Genomic DNA, 16,565 nt, shown 5'->3' on the forward strand with positions numbered 1-16,565 from the left:
ATGGTCCAGTGGCGGTTCGGCAGCGATTGCAGCGCCGGAGACCGGTATCGGTCCTGGCTGCCGAGAGTGTTTTGTCTCGTCTCCCTCCTCAAATCACACCCCCCCCTCCCCCAACTCTGCTTCGCGCTCGGACCCTCCGTCCGCCATCTAGCCAGGGAATCTGTTCCCACAACGGAGTGGCAGCAGACACAATTATCCGTCACGTTCCGGGCCTCCAGGGGAGAATGACGGCTGCCGCTGTGCGGGGGCCCGGCAGTTACTCGCTTACGACCCTCCGTCACGCCACACTTAGCAAAGTTGCCCCACAACCCGGACACAAAAAATGATTCGCCTCCAGAGTTGCCCCGGACCCGCGGAGGTCACTCCACCCGGGCAACTTAATTGTCGAGCCCTGGTCATAAAACAAAGTTGCAAAGCCGGGCAGAAATGACCCTCCGTCACGCCATTTAGGTTGCCCCGCAGCACTTTGAGTGGTCATGCTGCCGGACACGCGGGAACCGTTAATTTCGAGCCCTATCTTCGGTATAAACAAAGTTGCAAAGCCGGGCAAAATGACTCGCCATTTAGGTTGCCCGGCAGACTTTGAGTAATCAATGAAAGATATGCAAAAAAGTAACGATGGTAAAGGAAACAGGCTGGAGTAACTCAGCAGGACAGGCAGCATCTCTGGAAAGAAGGAATGGGTGACGTTTCGGGACGAGAACCTTTTTTAGACTGAAGACTGTCAACCCGAAACGTCACCCATTCCATCCCTCCAGAGATGCTGCCTGTCCCGCTGAGTTACTCCAGCTTTTTTGTGTTTATCTTCTGTTTAAACCAGCATCTGCATTTCCTTCATTACGCATGGTTCCTTATTTCATCGTCGAACGCATTCTGGGAATGGATTTTGACCTGCGGCGGCTTCCGTCCGCTGAACCAAAGATCCTAGAGGAGCAAGATAGACCACTCCTCCGAAATCCAATGGACTGACGTGTAGTACGTGACGGAACGTCACGCCCGCCATTTTTTAATGCAACACGCGACTTCCGGTATGCCACCCGCTGTGATCCAAAGCAAAGATTATAGAGCTCCGCTATAATCTTTGATCCAAAGCAAAGATCCTCGAGTATCTTGTAGCGGGAACAGCCCCCTCCTTTGCGTAGTTTCCCTTGCATTGTATTGTGCAGTTTCCCTTGTATTGCTTTAACACACACTGCACAAAATTAAATTTAACGTATACATATTTTATATATTTATATGAATGTGTGTCTGTGTGTGAGAGGCAAGTTAGAGATAATTAAGTTTATTCTCATGGATCAGAAGCAACTTTGATTTAAATAATCACTATTAATTTATTTGTCTTGTAAGATGATATACATAAACCATAAAGGCAATTATATATATAATTATATAGTAATAATATATATATGCATATATATATATTTATACACACATATATATACATATATATACACACACATATATACACACATACATATATACACATACATACATACGTATACACACATACATATGCACATACAAATACACGCATACATATGGATACATTTATATGCATACACACACATATTTAAACATATATACATACATATATACACACATATACATATACATGCATATATACACATACATGCATATATACACATACATATATATTTATACCTATGATCATTTTCCAACGATCAATAGATTTACGATCAGTTCCTGTGGATTGGAGGATAGCTAATGCTATCCCACTTTTCAAGAAAGGAGCGAGAGAGAAAACGGGGAATTACAGACCAGTTAGCCTGACTTTGGTGGTGTGAAAGATGCTGGAGTCAATTATTAAAGATGTAATAATGGGGCATTTGGATAGCAGTAGAAGGATTAGTCCATGTCCACATGGATTTATGATTTTACAGTGCATTTAAGCCCCTCCCATTTGTATGGGATGCATTCCTGGAATATGTTGGAAGTTTATTGTAACCGAGTGCTACATGCCTGAACAATGGATGATATATCACTTAAATGCAATTGTTTTCAGTTGTGTGGAGAGACCTGTATATTGAAGATGCTTTTTGCCTCTAATTTGTCAATTTACTTTAAATTTATTAGAGCTTATTAAAATTTTCTTACAAAAACCATAAATTATTTTCTTTCTATCCTCTTTTGGACCCAAGGCATAGCAGAGCTGCCAACTCTCACAAAGAGGTAAGGGAGGGAGAGATGGAAGGAGGGGAGAGAGGGAAGGGAGGGGAGATCGAGAGAAGAGAGGGGGAGAGAGAGAGAGAGAGAGATGGAGAGAGAGATAGGGAGAGAGAGATCGAGAAGAGAGGGGGAGAGAGAGATCGAGAGAAAGAGAGGGAGCGAGGGGGGAGAGAGAGAAGGAGAAGAGGGAGAGAGAGGGAAAGGGGGGGAGGGAGAAGGGGAGAAAGGGGAGAGGGAGAAGGGGGGAGGGAGAAGGGGGGGGAGGGAGAAGGGGGACAGGGAGAGGGGGGGGGGAGAGGGAGAAGGGCGGAGAGGGAGAAGGGGGGAGAGGGGGAAGGGGGAGAGGGAGAAGGGGAGAGGGAGAAGGGGAACAGGGAGAAGGGGGAGAGGGAGAGTGGAACGATAGCACATTATAACGCGCAGCCGTCCCATTCCGACCAAAGATTATAGAGCAGAGCTCCTCTAGTATCTTTGATTGTGGCCGCCGCCACCGAACCCCCCGGCCCACCATTGCACCCAAAGATGATAGAGCAGAGTTGTATAATATTTGATTGCACCCTTCTTCACGGCGGGCTTGTGATCTTTTCTTGTGATGTCTTGACAATTCGAGGGATATAATGGGTAACAGCCGCCCATTCTCGGACTTGAATCGGAGCTCGAAAAATCTCCTGGTCACTGGACCTGATGTGTCCGCGGGCCATATTGTGGAGACCAATCCCTTACAAGAACAAAACCAAAAACGTACAGAAGTGTTAAAAATTGTCTTTATTATTATGGTAAGTAAAGGTCTATTAAAAATAATTTTCTAATGTACCGACAAACCCAGTTTCCCAATGGCCGTTGATGGGAGAACAGAAAATAACATTTTCACGACAGAATATCGACTGAAAATAATACAAATATTTTCTCACCTTTCTTTTTTATTGGGGAACCTAAAGAATGACAGGTCGGGTCGTTTAGATTTACGATTAGAATACTTGATAGCAGAGCAGTGAGATGACATTTAGATAAGGACGCCATGACAGTGTGGGGGAAGCCCAATAAATGCCCTCGATAAAATGGCGTCCACAATCACACACGTGATACTACGCGTTTTTCGAGGAGTGAGTGGTCTATCTTGCTCCTCTATAATCTTTGGCTTCACCTTCCTTCTCTCCAGGCGTCTCGTTGCCCCGCAACGCAACCGGAGCCCAGGCCCAGGACCAGCGCCGTCCGTCCACCCATCCCCGCAGGCAGGCAGGCAGGCGCTGCCAGCTCTCACCTAACAACAACCATCGCCCGGGTAAGCAGAGACTTATTTATTTGAGATCAGTCTGAAGATGGGTCTCTACACGAAACGTTACCCATTCCTTCTCTCCAGAGATGCCGTCTGCCCCGCGGCTGAGTTACTCCAGTTTTTGTGTTATCATTCTCAGGCTTATTTAAAGCTAGCCAGGAACCGGGAGGGGTAGAAGGAGGGAGAATCAGAAGCCTGAAACATCACATTCCTTCTCTCCAGAGATGCCGTCCGTCCCGCTGAGTTACTCCAGCATTTAGTGTGTAGAATCAGAGGTTGTCGGTTACCGATCCAACATGGCTCGGGACGGGAGGGGAGGGGTGAAGAACAGGATGTCCCGCCTCTGGCAGGCGGTGATTGGTGCAGGCCGAACGCCCGCCTCTGGAGTCTCGACCCTGAGTGGCCAATCCCGCCGTCACGCAAGGAGGAGGTGGCGGAAGTCCCGCCTTCTCCCTCAACCTGGCCGTTAGCAGCTTCAGTTGGTGTTGTTGTGGCGGCGGTTGGAGCGCGAGGCCCCGGTCCCAGGCTCGGCAACCGGTCAATGCACGAGCGGGAGCCGTTAGTGCAGCAAGTGGAGGCGATGTAATGCAAAGCACGAAGCCGCAGGAGGAATCCCAGTGGCGCTCTGGCAGCATCTGTGGAGGGAATGGACAGTCGAGAGAGCTTCTACAGACCGCAGTAGGTGATCAAGACGGGTGGAGAGAGCATGAGAGAGCCATTGAAATTTTGCAGGGAGGAGAAAATACTATGGATGAAAGAAACCTCAAATTCTGCAGGGGGACAAGGGGAGTGAACCCTTGATATCTGTGCAGAGCAGGGGAGACAATCCCTTGGGGGCAAGGGGACATTGAAAAACGTTATTCAGCATGCATTTTCCAAACCTATCAGATATACTATACATAAGTACAATCAAGTCAAACTGAAATACAATAGACAGAACAAAGGAAAAGGTATAGTACGCAGAGTAGAGTTCTCCGCATTGTAGCTCCCTCCACAACTCCGCTTGACAAATTCCAATCCCTCTCAATGGCATATAGGGCACTTTTGAATTGGACAACCGCTAGCTTCAGGGAGTCCCCATTCCCCCCACATCGTTCAAGGAACATAGAAATTAGGTGCAGGAGTAGAGGCCTTCGGCCCTCTTCCAGCCTGCTACCGCCGCTTCTAGATGTATGATCATGGCTGATCAGCGGACTCAGTATCCGTACGCCGAACACCTCCGCTCGGTCCGCATACCCCAAGCTGATCCCCTTAGCCACAAGGGCTCACACTTAACTCCCTCCCACTCCGCCTACCCTCTGTCCTGGTCCTCAACTGGCCACTCTGCAGCAGAGATTTCCACCTCATATTCCGTTTCAGTCTGCACCCCGGGGGCATGAACATCGATTTCTTCTCATTCTGTTAGTCCTTGCTGGATTTCCCCTTTATCCTTCCCCTGTGTCCCCTCCCTGGACTTCCCCAGCCTTCGGGCTACTCCTCCTCTTCCCTTTCTTGTCCCCTGTCCACCCCCCACCCCCGATCATTTTGTAAGTTTCTATAAGAACGTTGCCCTCTCAATCTTCTATAATTCTGCTGTATAAACGCTGAGTCTATCCAGTCTTTTCTGTGTAAGACAGAGTTCCTCCGCATCCCAGGAATCAGTCTGGTGAACCGTCTTGCACTCCCTCTATGGCAATATAGGTCCTTGGACAGCACCTAGCTTCAGGGAGAACCAGATGCTTGGTAAGGAGGGAGAAGAAGTTGTTCCTAAGTCTGGTGGTGCACGTTTGCAGTTTGGGGTGGGACTATTTGATTATGTTGGCAGCTTGAAATGTCGATGCAGTCAACGGTGGAAATCTGATCTGTGTGATGGACTGGGCTACATCTACAACTCTCTGAATGTCCAAGAATTTTGAGGTGCAAGGGTGAGCAAGTCCTTGAATTCTCGGATTAACATGGAGCAAGTCCATAAATCCGGCAGAGTGGCGGTGCCTTAAATCAAGAGACAAGAGTGTTTAATTGTCAATTGTACTAGTGATGGTGCAATTAAATTCTTACTTGCTACAGTTTTTACAGCCCATTAATGCAATAACACACAAATAAATATACCATAATCAATAATACAATAAATTAAGGATCAGTAATACTTTGGTAACCAAACCATAATAGTGCAAAATTGAAGAGCATAGTGTAACAGAAACAAAGTCTTTAGTATGTCATTGTTGATGATGTTGGGTTGTGGTTAGTATTATGCAGTGTTCAAGAGGTTGGTGTTTGTTGGGAAGAATCTGTTCTTGAACCTGGGAGATCACGATTCTCAAGAACCTGCACCTTTGTCCTGATGGTAGTAGCAAGATGAGAATGTGGCACTGGTGGTGTGGATCCTTGATGATATTAGCTGTGTTTTTGAGGCAGTGTCTCCTGTAAATCCCTTTGATGGTGGGGGGCTTGAGTACCTGTGATGGACCAGGCAGTTCCATTAGTTTTTGTATTCTACTTCAATCCTGGGTGTTCGAGTAGTTGAACAAGGCCGTGCTGCAACTAGTCAATGTGATCTCTTCCGTACACCTAGTGAAGTTCAAGTGAGTGTTTGTGTACTTACCCAATCTCCTCAATCTTCTAAGGAAGTGGAGGCATCGATGAGCTTTCTGAGGTGCTCCTGTGTTAATAGTCATTAAGGATGAAGTGTGGATAGACAGAAAATGATGGAGTAACTCAGCGTGACAGGCAGCATCCCTGGAGAGAAGGAATGGGTGATGTTTCAAGTCAAGACCCTTCAGACTGAACCAGGGGAGGGGAGATACAAAGATAAGGAAGTGTAAGGTGTGAGAACGAGAGATCAAAGAGGGTGAAGATCAAGACAAATGTAGAACAGATCAGTGGTATACAATCCAGCATCTGCAGTTCCTTCTAGTACAGATCAGTGTTAGCTAGGAGAAGGTAACAACAAAGCAAACCGATAAGATGTAATCAGGGACAGTCAGATTAGTCGGAGAACTCGGAAAGCAGCCTACAGATCATCGGATCGGCTGCCATTCGAAGAGGCCAAGCGAGTGGATTCAACGCACCTGCAGCAGCATCAGTGGAAGACATTTACAATGTCACATGACCAGGCCGACCACTGCAACTCCGACCCAGTGTCATCGCCAGGACAATGAACCTTTCAGGCCGAGTCAAAACAGCATTTGTTAAGAGCTTTGAAATTTGAAGGATACTAGATGGCGATGGAGACATATCGACTCCTGTCTATTGCCTCAGTGTAACCTACTATGCTTGCATTCTTGTACTTAAATTTGATTGTGCTAGTAAGATTTTCACTGAAGTACATGCAAAAAACGAATTTTATTGCACCTAGGTACATGTGACAATGGAGTACTATTGGATGCATGTTATACTTTGGGCATGTTGTATGGGTTAAGTGTTATACTTTAGATTGTTTACTTTTTTAACAAATGCACTAACTAAGATGTTGGTATAGCCAACTGTTATTATTAAGTAAGAAATGAATATGCATATAAATCTCATCACATTATAATACATTTTACTTAAACATTTTGCAATACATTATTTATGAAGGTCAAAATGCTGTTGAAAATTTGAAACTTGCAGAGTAGAATCACAAAGAATGGGCCCACCACCCTCCAATTTGTGATCCTCATCCTGTGGTTCTTTATCCAAGTATCTAATCTGTTGATAATTCCCCAACATGCAGAATCCACCTCCCCATCCCTGCCAACTGATTTCATCTTGGATTACCCCCGCACTCCAATTATCCGCCTTACCAAAAGCCTCTGTTACCGATTCATCCACAAATCTTTCTTCAAATCGTTTGTACTCTCATTGATTCAAATTCTGTTCTATGTAATTCTAGAGTACCAATCTGAAGAATCGGCTACTGCCACGCTGAAACCATGAATCATAAACTCACCAAGGAAGAAATAGAAGAACAGTTTGAACAATTCTTGAAAGAGGTACAATTATCTTCACTCTAGTTTGTGTTGTAGATACTTATAAGTTGAATGTTACTTGTCGGTAAAAAGTAGAAGCCAAGCACAGGCAGACTTTAATCAGAACTGCTGTAGATTTGGGAGCAACAGCAGGAGGAGATTAGCAAAAGATCAGACTGATTGACTCTAGCCCGAGTGGGAGGAGAGAAGTGATTCAGTGCCGGGAAAACAGTTGAAAACTGAGGAATTGGTTTGTAAATTGGTAAATTGGGCAATTTATCAGTCAATTTAAGCAAGACTGCTCTTGGGGAGCGATAGTGAATGAGTGGCCTAGTGAGGGAAGTGCCCTGTGAGTAAAGTGTGAGTCTTTGGCTCGAGAGTCTTCGGCGAGGAGGCTGAGGAGAGGAGACCACGCAATACGCTTGAGAGTTAGAGATGAAAGAAGGAGATGTCAGGCAAGCTGATTCATATCCATTGGTCGGTGGGGGCACTGCACTGGCGGCAGCCCTGTCAGCAGCGCGTTAGTTTTTTTCAACTTTTTTTATTTTTTTGGTATGTTTTGAAGTGTGTTTTTAATGTTCCTTCGTGTGTTTTGTGTGGGGGGTGGTGTGGGGGGGTGAGGGGGAAACTGTTTTGGTCGCTTCCTCCAAGGAGAGGCGACTTTTTCCAGGTCGCCTCCCCCGTGGCCTAACAGCGAGGATCGGCGCGGCCTTTTCCGGAGACGCGCCCGGGGCTCGGGGCTCCGGCGGCGGGTGCAGCGTGGACTGTCAGCACGGAGCTGGGGCTCGCTGGAGGGGAGCGCTCCGTTTCGTTGGCCCGCAGCAGACGGCAGCCTGAAGCCGCGGTCTGCACAGCTCCAGCTGGCGCGGCGTCTACAGCCCGGGATCCCTCGTGGGGGACCCGGGGGGAAGAAGAAGCTTCCACCACCGGCCCGCGGCCAACTTCTACTGCGGGTCCGGTATGGACTTAACATCACCCCTGGAGGGGAGCTTCGATCGCCGGCCCTGCAGACTGCGATGCTTATGGCTGCGACGTGGAGGGAACTTTAAATCTTCGGCCGCCGGCCTATACCAACTAAAAGCTGCGGTCTCCGGTGGGGTTGAGCCGACTCTGGACTTACCTGGACTTGTACCTTGTCCTTACCATCTGGACGCCCGCAGCGACTGCTGCGGAGGGTTGAGGTCCCGACCACGGGGGAAAATGGAGGAGGACTGGCCAAATTGTGTGCCTTCCACCACAGTGATGAATGCTGTGGTTGATGTTTATGTTAAAATTTTATTGTGTTTTTGTGTGTGCCCTTTATCATTGTATCGCTGCTGACATATCATTTCACTTGCACTTTTTGTGCAATGTGACAAATAAACCGTTGTATTGTATTGTATTGTGTCAGTGCGATGCTTGCAGTATGTGGGAGGTCAAGGACACCGCTGGTGCCTCTGGCTGCTACAAATGCGAGAAGTGCATCCAGGTAGAGCTCCTGAAGGACCGTGTTGGGGAACTGGAGAAGCAAGTGGATGATCTCAGGTTCGTCCGAGAAACGGAGTCGTTCCTCGACAAGTCCTACAGTAAGATTGTTACACCTAAGGTACTGGAAGAGAGAAGGTGGGAGACAGTGAGAAAGGGAGGGAAGCATGGAATGCCAACGTCCCCGGGTGTTGTACCTCTTGTGAACAGGTTCACCCACTTAGAAGCTGTCGAGACAGAAGACGTGTTTACACTGAGTGGCGGACTGGCTTGCGATGCGAATAGGGCTGTTGAGCCAAAACCAAAAAGGCCTAAGGCAGGCAACGCCATTGTAGTGGGAGACTCCATTGTGAGAGGTAAGGACAGGGGTTTCTGCGGCAACAGACGGGATGCGAGGATGGTGTGCTGCCTTCCTGGTGCCAGGATCCAGGATGTCACGGACAGAGTGCAGAAAATCCTCAAGGGCGAAGGTGAACATCCGGAAGTGGTAGTGCATGTCGGCGCAAACGATGTCGGAAAGAAGGGGATGAATATTCTGCAGCGTGACTTTAGAGAGCTCGGAAAAATGCTGAAAAGCAGGACCTCCAGGGTTGTTATCTCCGGTTTGCTTCCAGTTCCCCGTGCTGACGAGAGCAGGAACAGGGAGATACGGGACCTGAACGTGTGGCTGAGGAACTGGTGCACGGGGCAGGGATTTAGATTCTTAGATCACTGGGATCTGTTTTGGGGTAAGGGGGAACTGTACAAAAGGGACGGATTGCATCTCAACAGGTGTGGGACCAGCATTCTGGCAGGCAGGTTTGCCACTGCTACACGGGTGGTTTTAAACTGAATAAGGGGGGGGTGGGGTGTCGAATGGGATAGTGGAGGATGGAGTTAAAGGGAAAGGGTTTCATAAATGTGTGAGCGTAGAGACAGAGGAGTGTGAAATGAGGGTAGAAGCAATAGGTAGCAAGGTGAAAAGTAAAAGTGGCAGGCCGGCAAATCCAGGGCAAAAATCAAAAAGGGCCACTTTTCAGCATAATAGTATAAGGGGTAAGAGTGTTGTAAAAACAAGCCGGAAGGCTTTGTGTCTCAATGCAAGGAGCATTCATAATAAGGTGGATGAGTTGAATGTGCAGATAGCTATTAATGACTATGATATAGTTGGGATCACGGAGACATGGCTCCAGGGTGACCAAGGCTGGGAGCTGAACATCCAGGGATATTCAATATTCAGGAAGGATAGACAGAAAGGGAAAGGAGGTGGGGTAGCGTTGCTGGTTAGACAGCAGATTAACGCAATAGAAAAGAAGGACATTAGCTTTGAGGATGTGGAATAGATATGGGTAGAGCTACGAAATACTAAGGGGCAGAAAATGCTAGTGCGAGTTGTGTATAGGCCACCTAACAGTAGTAGTGGAGTTGGGGATGGCATCAAACAGGAAATTAGAAATGCGTGCAACAAAGGTAAAACATTTATAATGGGTGACTTCAATCTACATATAGATTGGGTGAATCAAATTGGCAAGGGTGCTGAGGAAGAGGATTTCTTGGAATGTATGCGGGATAGTTTTCTAAACCAACATGTAGAGGAACCAACGTGAGAGCAGGCTATTCTAGACTGGGTATTGAGTAATGAGGCAGGGTTAGTTAGCAGTCTTGTTGTGCGAGGCCCCTTGGGCAAGAGTGACCATAATATGGTTGAGTTCTTCATTAGGATGGAGAGTGACATCGTTAATTCAGAAACAAGGGTCCTGAACTTAAAGAAAGGTAACTTTGAGGGTATGAGACGTGAATTGGCCAAGATAGACTGGCGATTGATTCTTAATGGGTTGACGGTGGATATGCAATGGAAGGCATTTAAAGACTGCATGGATGAACTACAACAATTGTTCATCCCAGTTTGGCAAAAAAATAAATCAGGGAAGGTAGTGCATCCATGGTGGCCGATTGGGAAAGGGGGAGATGCAGCGAGACCTGGGTGTCATGGTACACCAGTCATTGAAGGTAGGCATGCAGGTGCAGCAGGCAGTAAAGAAAGCGAATGGTATGTTAGCTTTCATTGCAAAAGGATTTGAGTATAGGAGCAGGGAGGTTCTACTGCAGTTGTACAGGGTCTTGGTGAGACCACACCTGGAGTATTGCGTACAGTTTTGGTCTCCAAATCTGAGGAAGGACATTATTGCCATAGAGGGAGTACAGAGACGGTTCACCAGACTGATTCCTGGGATGTCAGGACTGTCTTATGAAGAAAGACTGGATAGACTTGGTTTATACTCTCTAGAATTTAGGAGATTGAGAGGGGATCTTAGAGAAACTTACAAAATTCTTAAGGGGTTGGACAGGCTAGATGCAGGAAGATTGTTCCCGATGTTAGGGAAGTCCAGGACAAGGGGTCACAGCTTAAGGATAAGGGGGAAATCCTTTAAAATCGAGATGAGAAGAACATTTTTCACACAGAGAGTGGTGAATCTCTGGAACTCTCTGCCACAGAGGGTAGTTGAGGCCAGTTCATTGTCTATATTTAAGAGGGAGTTAGATGTGGCCCTTGTGGCTAAGGGGATCAGGGGGTATGGTGAGAAGGCAGGTACGGGATACTGAGTTGGATGATCAGCCATGATCATATTGAATGGCGGTGCAGGCTCGAAGGGCCGAATGGCCTACTCCTGCACCTAATTTCTATGTTTCTATCCGTGGATAACAAGGGAAATCAGGGATAGGATCAAAACAAAAGATGAAGCGTACAAATTAGCCAGAAAAAGCAGCCTACCAGAGGACTGGGAGAAATTCAGAGACCAGCAGAGGAGGACAAAGGGCTTAATTAGGAAAGGGAAAATAGATTATGAAAGAAAACTGGCAGGGAACATAAAAACTGACTGCAAAAGCTTTTATAGATATGTGAAGAGAAAAAGATTAGTTAAAACAAATGTTGGTCCCTTGCAGTCAGAAACGGGTGAATTGATCATGGGGAACAAGGACATGGCAGACCAATTGAATAACTACTTTGGTTCTGTCTTCACTAAGGAAGACATAAATAATCTGCCGGAAATAGCGGGGGACCGGGGGTATGGGGGAACTGAGTGAAATCCAGGTTAGCCGGGAAGTGGTGTTAGGTAAATTGAATGGATTCGATAAATCCCCAGCGCCAGATAGGCTGCATCCCAGAGTACTTAAGGAAGTAGCCCCAGAAATAGTGGATGCATTAGTGATAATTTTTTTAAACTCTTCAGATTATGGAGTAGTTCCTGAGGATTGGAGGGTAGCTAATGTAACCCCACTTTTTAAAAAGGGAGGAAGAGAGAAAACAGGGAATTACAGACCAATTAGTCTAACGCCGGTAGTGGGGAAACTGCTAGAATCAGTTATTAAAGATGGGATAGCAGCACATTTGGAAAGTGGTGAAATCATTGGACAAAGTCAGCATGGATTTATGAAAAGTAAATCATGTCTGACGAATCTTATAGAATTTTTCGAGGATGTAACTAGTAGAGTGGATAAGGGAGAACCAATGGATGTGTTATAACTGGACTTTCAGAAGGCATTCGACAAGGTCCCACATAAGAGATTAGTATACAAACTTAAAGCACACGGTATTGGGGATTCAGTATTGATGTGGATAGAGAACTGGTTGGCAGCAAGGAAGCAAAGAGTAGGAGTGAACGGGTCCTTTTCACAATGGCAGGCAGTGACTAGTGGGGTACCGCAAGGCTCAGTTCTGGGACCCCAGCTATTTACGATATATATGAATGATCTGGATGAGGGAATTGAAGGCAATATCTTCATGTTTGCGGATGACACTAAGCTGGGGGGCAGTGTTAGCTGTGAGGAGGATGCTAGGAGACTGCAAGGTGACTTGGATAGGCTGGGTGAGTGGGCAAATGCATGGCAGATGCAGTATAATATGGATAAATGTGAGGTTATCCACTTTGGTGGCAAAAACAGGAAAGTAGATTATTATCTGAATGGTGGCCGATTAGGAAAGGGGGAGATGCAACGAGACCTGGGTGTTATGGTACACCAGTCATTAAAAGTAGGCATGCAGGTGCAGCAGGCAGTGAAGAAGGCGAATGGTATGTTAGCATTCATAGCAAAAGGATTTGAGTTTAGGAGCAGGGAGGTTCTACTGCAGTTGTACAGGGTCTTGGTGAGACCACACCTGGAGTATTGCGTACAGTATTGGTCTCCTAATCTGAGGAAAGACATTCTTGCCATAGAGGGAGTACAGAGAAGGTTCACCAGACTGATTCCTGGGATGTCAGGACTTTCATATGAAGAAAGACTGGATAGATTCGGTTTGTACTCGCTAGAATTTAGAAGATTGACGGGGGATCTTATAGAAACTTACAAAATTCTTAAGAGGTTGGACTGGCTAGATGCAGGAAGATTGTTCCCGATGTTGGGGAAGTCCAGAACAAGGGGTCATACTTTAAGGATAAGGGGGAAATCTTTTAGGACCGAGATGAGGAAAACTTTTTTCACACAGAGAGTGGTGAATCTCTGGAATTCTCTGCCGCAGAAGGTAGTTGAGGCCAGTTTATTGGCTATATTTAAGAGGGAATTAGATGTGGCCCGTGTGGCTAAAGGGATCAGGGGGTATGGAGAGAAGGCAGGAACAGGATACTGAGTTGGATGATCAGCCACGATCATATTGAATGGCGATGCAGGCTCGAAGGGCCGAATGGCCTACTCCTGCACCTATTTTCTATGTTTCTATAGTTTGCTTTTGTAAGATGCATGATCTTCAAGATAATGGTGAACTGCGCAGTACAAATGATTTGTGCTCAAGATCTTTAATTTGACGTGTTGGAAATGTATCTTGTGTTGAGAATAGGTATCATTGTGATAGGGTTTGATAGTACAGTGAACCCTTATTTTAACGGACCCCATTATAGCGGATTTTGATTATAGTGGACGGACCCTCAACTTGCACTGCCTCCCCGGCCGTTTAGAATTCAGGCTTCCGATGGCCTCCGCATGACTCGCAAGGTGCGCGAATGAGCCCTTTTTCATTCACCGCACTGTCCAGTTGAAGCGGCCATTGTTGGGGCTCAGATTGGAACAGTGCTTTTTTCAGTTCACAGTTACCTGCCATTGCCGAGGAGAAGTTGGTAGGAAAGCCTAAAGGTCTGAGGGTGGAAAGGTCACATGGTACAGATGGACTGCACCCCAGGGTTCTGAGAGAGGTGGCTTCAGAGATTGTGGAAGCATTAGTTGCGATATTTCAAGAATCATGAGATTCAGGAGTGGTTCCTGAAGATTGGAAAATTGCGAATATCATCCCGCTGTACAAGAAGGGAGCAAAGCAGAAGAGTAGAAACTATAGGCTGGTTAGCCTGACATCGGTGGTTAGTAAGATATTAGTCAATTACAAAGGATGAGGTTGTGCAGTACTTGGAAGTTCACGATAAAATAGGCTGAAGTCCGCATGTTTTTGTGAAGGGATGTTCTTGCCTGACAAATCTGCTGGAGTTCTTTGAGGAAGTTAATAGCAGGACAGACAGAGGGGAGGCTGTAGATGTTGTTTACCTCGAATTTTAGACGGCCTTCGATAAGGTGCCGCATTTCAGGCTGCCACGAAAGATGAGAGCCCATGGTATTAATGGGAGGATGGTAACATGGATAGTGGGTTAGCTGGATGTTGGAAGGCAAAAAGTTGTAATAAAAGGCGCTTTTTCAGGTTGGCTGCCAGTGACACAAAGGTCGGTGCTGGGGCTGCTTCCCTTCACGTGATTAATGATTTGGATAAGGGTATTGAAGATTTTGTGGTCAAGTTTGCAGATGATGCAAAGATAGGTGGAGGGGCAGACAGTGTAGAGGAAGCAAGGACTCTGCAGAAGGACTTGGACAGGTTAGAGTGGTTAGAGAAGTGGCAGATGAAATTCAGTATCGCAAAGTGCAGAGTCATGTATTTTGGTAATAAGAATAAAGGTGCTGATTATTTTATAAATGGAGAGATTCCAGAAATCAGTGCAAAGAGACTTGGGAGTGCTGGGATAGGACTCCCAAAATGTCATTTGCAAGTTGAATCGGTAGTAAGCAAGGCAAGTTCAATGCTAGCATTTATATCAAGTGGACTGGAATACAAAAAAAGAGATGTAATGCTGAGCCTCTAAGGCTCTGGTCAGGCCACATTTGGAGAACTGACCAAATGTGGGCCCCATATCTGAGAAAGGACATGCTGTCTCTGGTGAGGGTCCAGAGGAAAGTTACAAGAATAATTCCAGGAATGAGTGGGTTAGCATATGATGACAGCACTGGGCCTCTACTCGCTGGAGTTTAGAAGGCTGAGGGGGGACCTCATTGAAATTTACAGAATAATGAAAGGCATAGATAGAGTGGATGTGGAAAGGATGTTTCCACTGGTGGGAGAGTCTAGGACCAGAGGTCATAGCCTCAGAATGAAACGGCGTTCTTTTAGAAAGGTGGTGAAGAGGAACTTCATTAGTCAGAGGGTAATTAATCTGTGGAACTCATTACCACAGGAGGCTGTGGAGGCCGTCGGTGGATATTTTTAAGACAGAGATAGATAGATAGATTCTTGATTAGAATGGGTGTCAAGGGTAATGGGGCGAAGGCAGGAAAACGGGATTAGGAGGCAGGGATCAGCCATGATTGAATGTCGGAGTAGACTTGATGGGCCGAATGGCCTATTTCTACCCTATAACTTGTGAACTTGTGACCCACTGTAGGGCTCTCTTCCATCTCACTAGCTGCAGCTTGTTCCTTCACTTTATGTGCTTGACTGTCACCGTCTCTTCCTTCTCCTGTCACCTCTGTCCACTTAGCCTCTCCCCCTCCCACACACACCTACCCTCCTCCATCGCATCCTCCTCCTTCACCCCCGGAGTCGTCGACATATTCGACCAGCAGGTGAGAGGGAAAGGAGGCCATGGTGACCAGTCTTGTCATTGGCAGTGGCCTGAAGAAAGCCCTGTTGCAGCTGTTGCAACATGAGGCACAACAACAGCCACATGAACTGGTGAAAAAGGGCTTGGTGGTGCAGACCAACAGCATTAGTGCTTCATTTTTAAGTGAAGGGGCACAAAGTGCTTGAGTAACTCGGCAGACAGAAGCAGGGTTATAATGTCATCTATCCATGTTATCTGGAGATGCTGCCTGACCCACTGAGTTACTCCAGTACTTTGTGTCTTTTAGTCATCATCAACAGTTGTTTCTTTCAACTAAATACAATGATAATACCTTGCTTGTTTATAATGAACAATTTGCAATAATGGACACCATTCCCCCCCCCGTATGGTCTGTTAAAACGAGTGTTTGTTGTATACAGAACCACTTTAATTTACCTGTGGGACATAGTTTAAACCTGGGGACGACTAATTGAGATGTTAATCTAACACAGAAGAGTCTTGACAACAAGTAGGCCATTTACCTCCTTGGTCGTTTCCATCATAAAATGAGATTATAGTTGATAGTTAACGTCGGGAAAAAAAATAACTTTCAAAATGAAATTGAACAGTTGAACAGTTTGCCCTAAAGCCCATGCACACTTGGGAGCTTGCTCAAGGTTTCTCAGAAGTCCATCAATTGCTATCTCTTGGAGGGAAAAATAAATCAATCAAATTAGTCTGACAGTATCGACCCCCAACAAAATGATGCAGGTTATTTTTTGATTAATCCCTGCTTTTGTAAGTTTAGATTAAGTCTGTTCCTCATAAATTTTCCAACAAATTCCTTCTCGCTGAGAGTCATGTTAGACAAACATGCCTGTA

At 46.3% G+C, this 16,565-nt stretch overlaps 1 protein-coding gene across 1 annotated transcript in view; it reads left to right on the forward strand.

Moving 5' to 3' along the window:
• The first annotated feature begins 3,883 nt into the window (after positions 1-3,883).
• The window catches only part of cep162 (centrosomal protein 162), a 110,345-nt gene continuing 97,663 nt past the window's right edge, over positions 3,884-16,565 (forward strand). Inside the window, 2 exon segments of the mRNA XM_055636381.1 lie at positions 3,884-4,141; positions 7,314-7,413. Of these exon segments, the coding sequence (XP_055492356.1) occupies positions 7,354-7,413 (60 nt within the window). The 5' untranslated portion in view covers positions 3,884-4,141; positions 7,314-7,353.

This window comes from Leucoraja erinacea, chromosome 5, assembly GCF_028641065.1.
Source record: "Leucoraja erinacea ecotype New England chromosome 5, Leri_hhj_1, whole genome shotgun sequence".
Lineage (NCBI taxonomy): Eukaryota > Metazoa > Chordata > Chondrichthyes > Rajiformes > Rajidae > Leucoraja > Leucoraja erinaceus.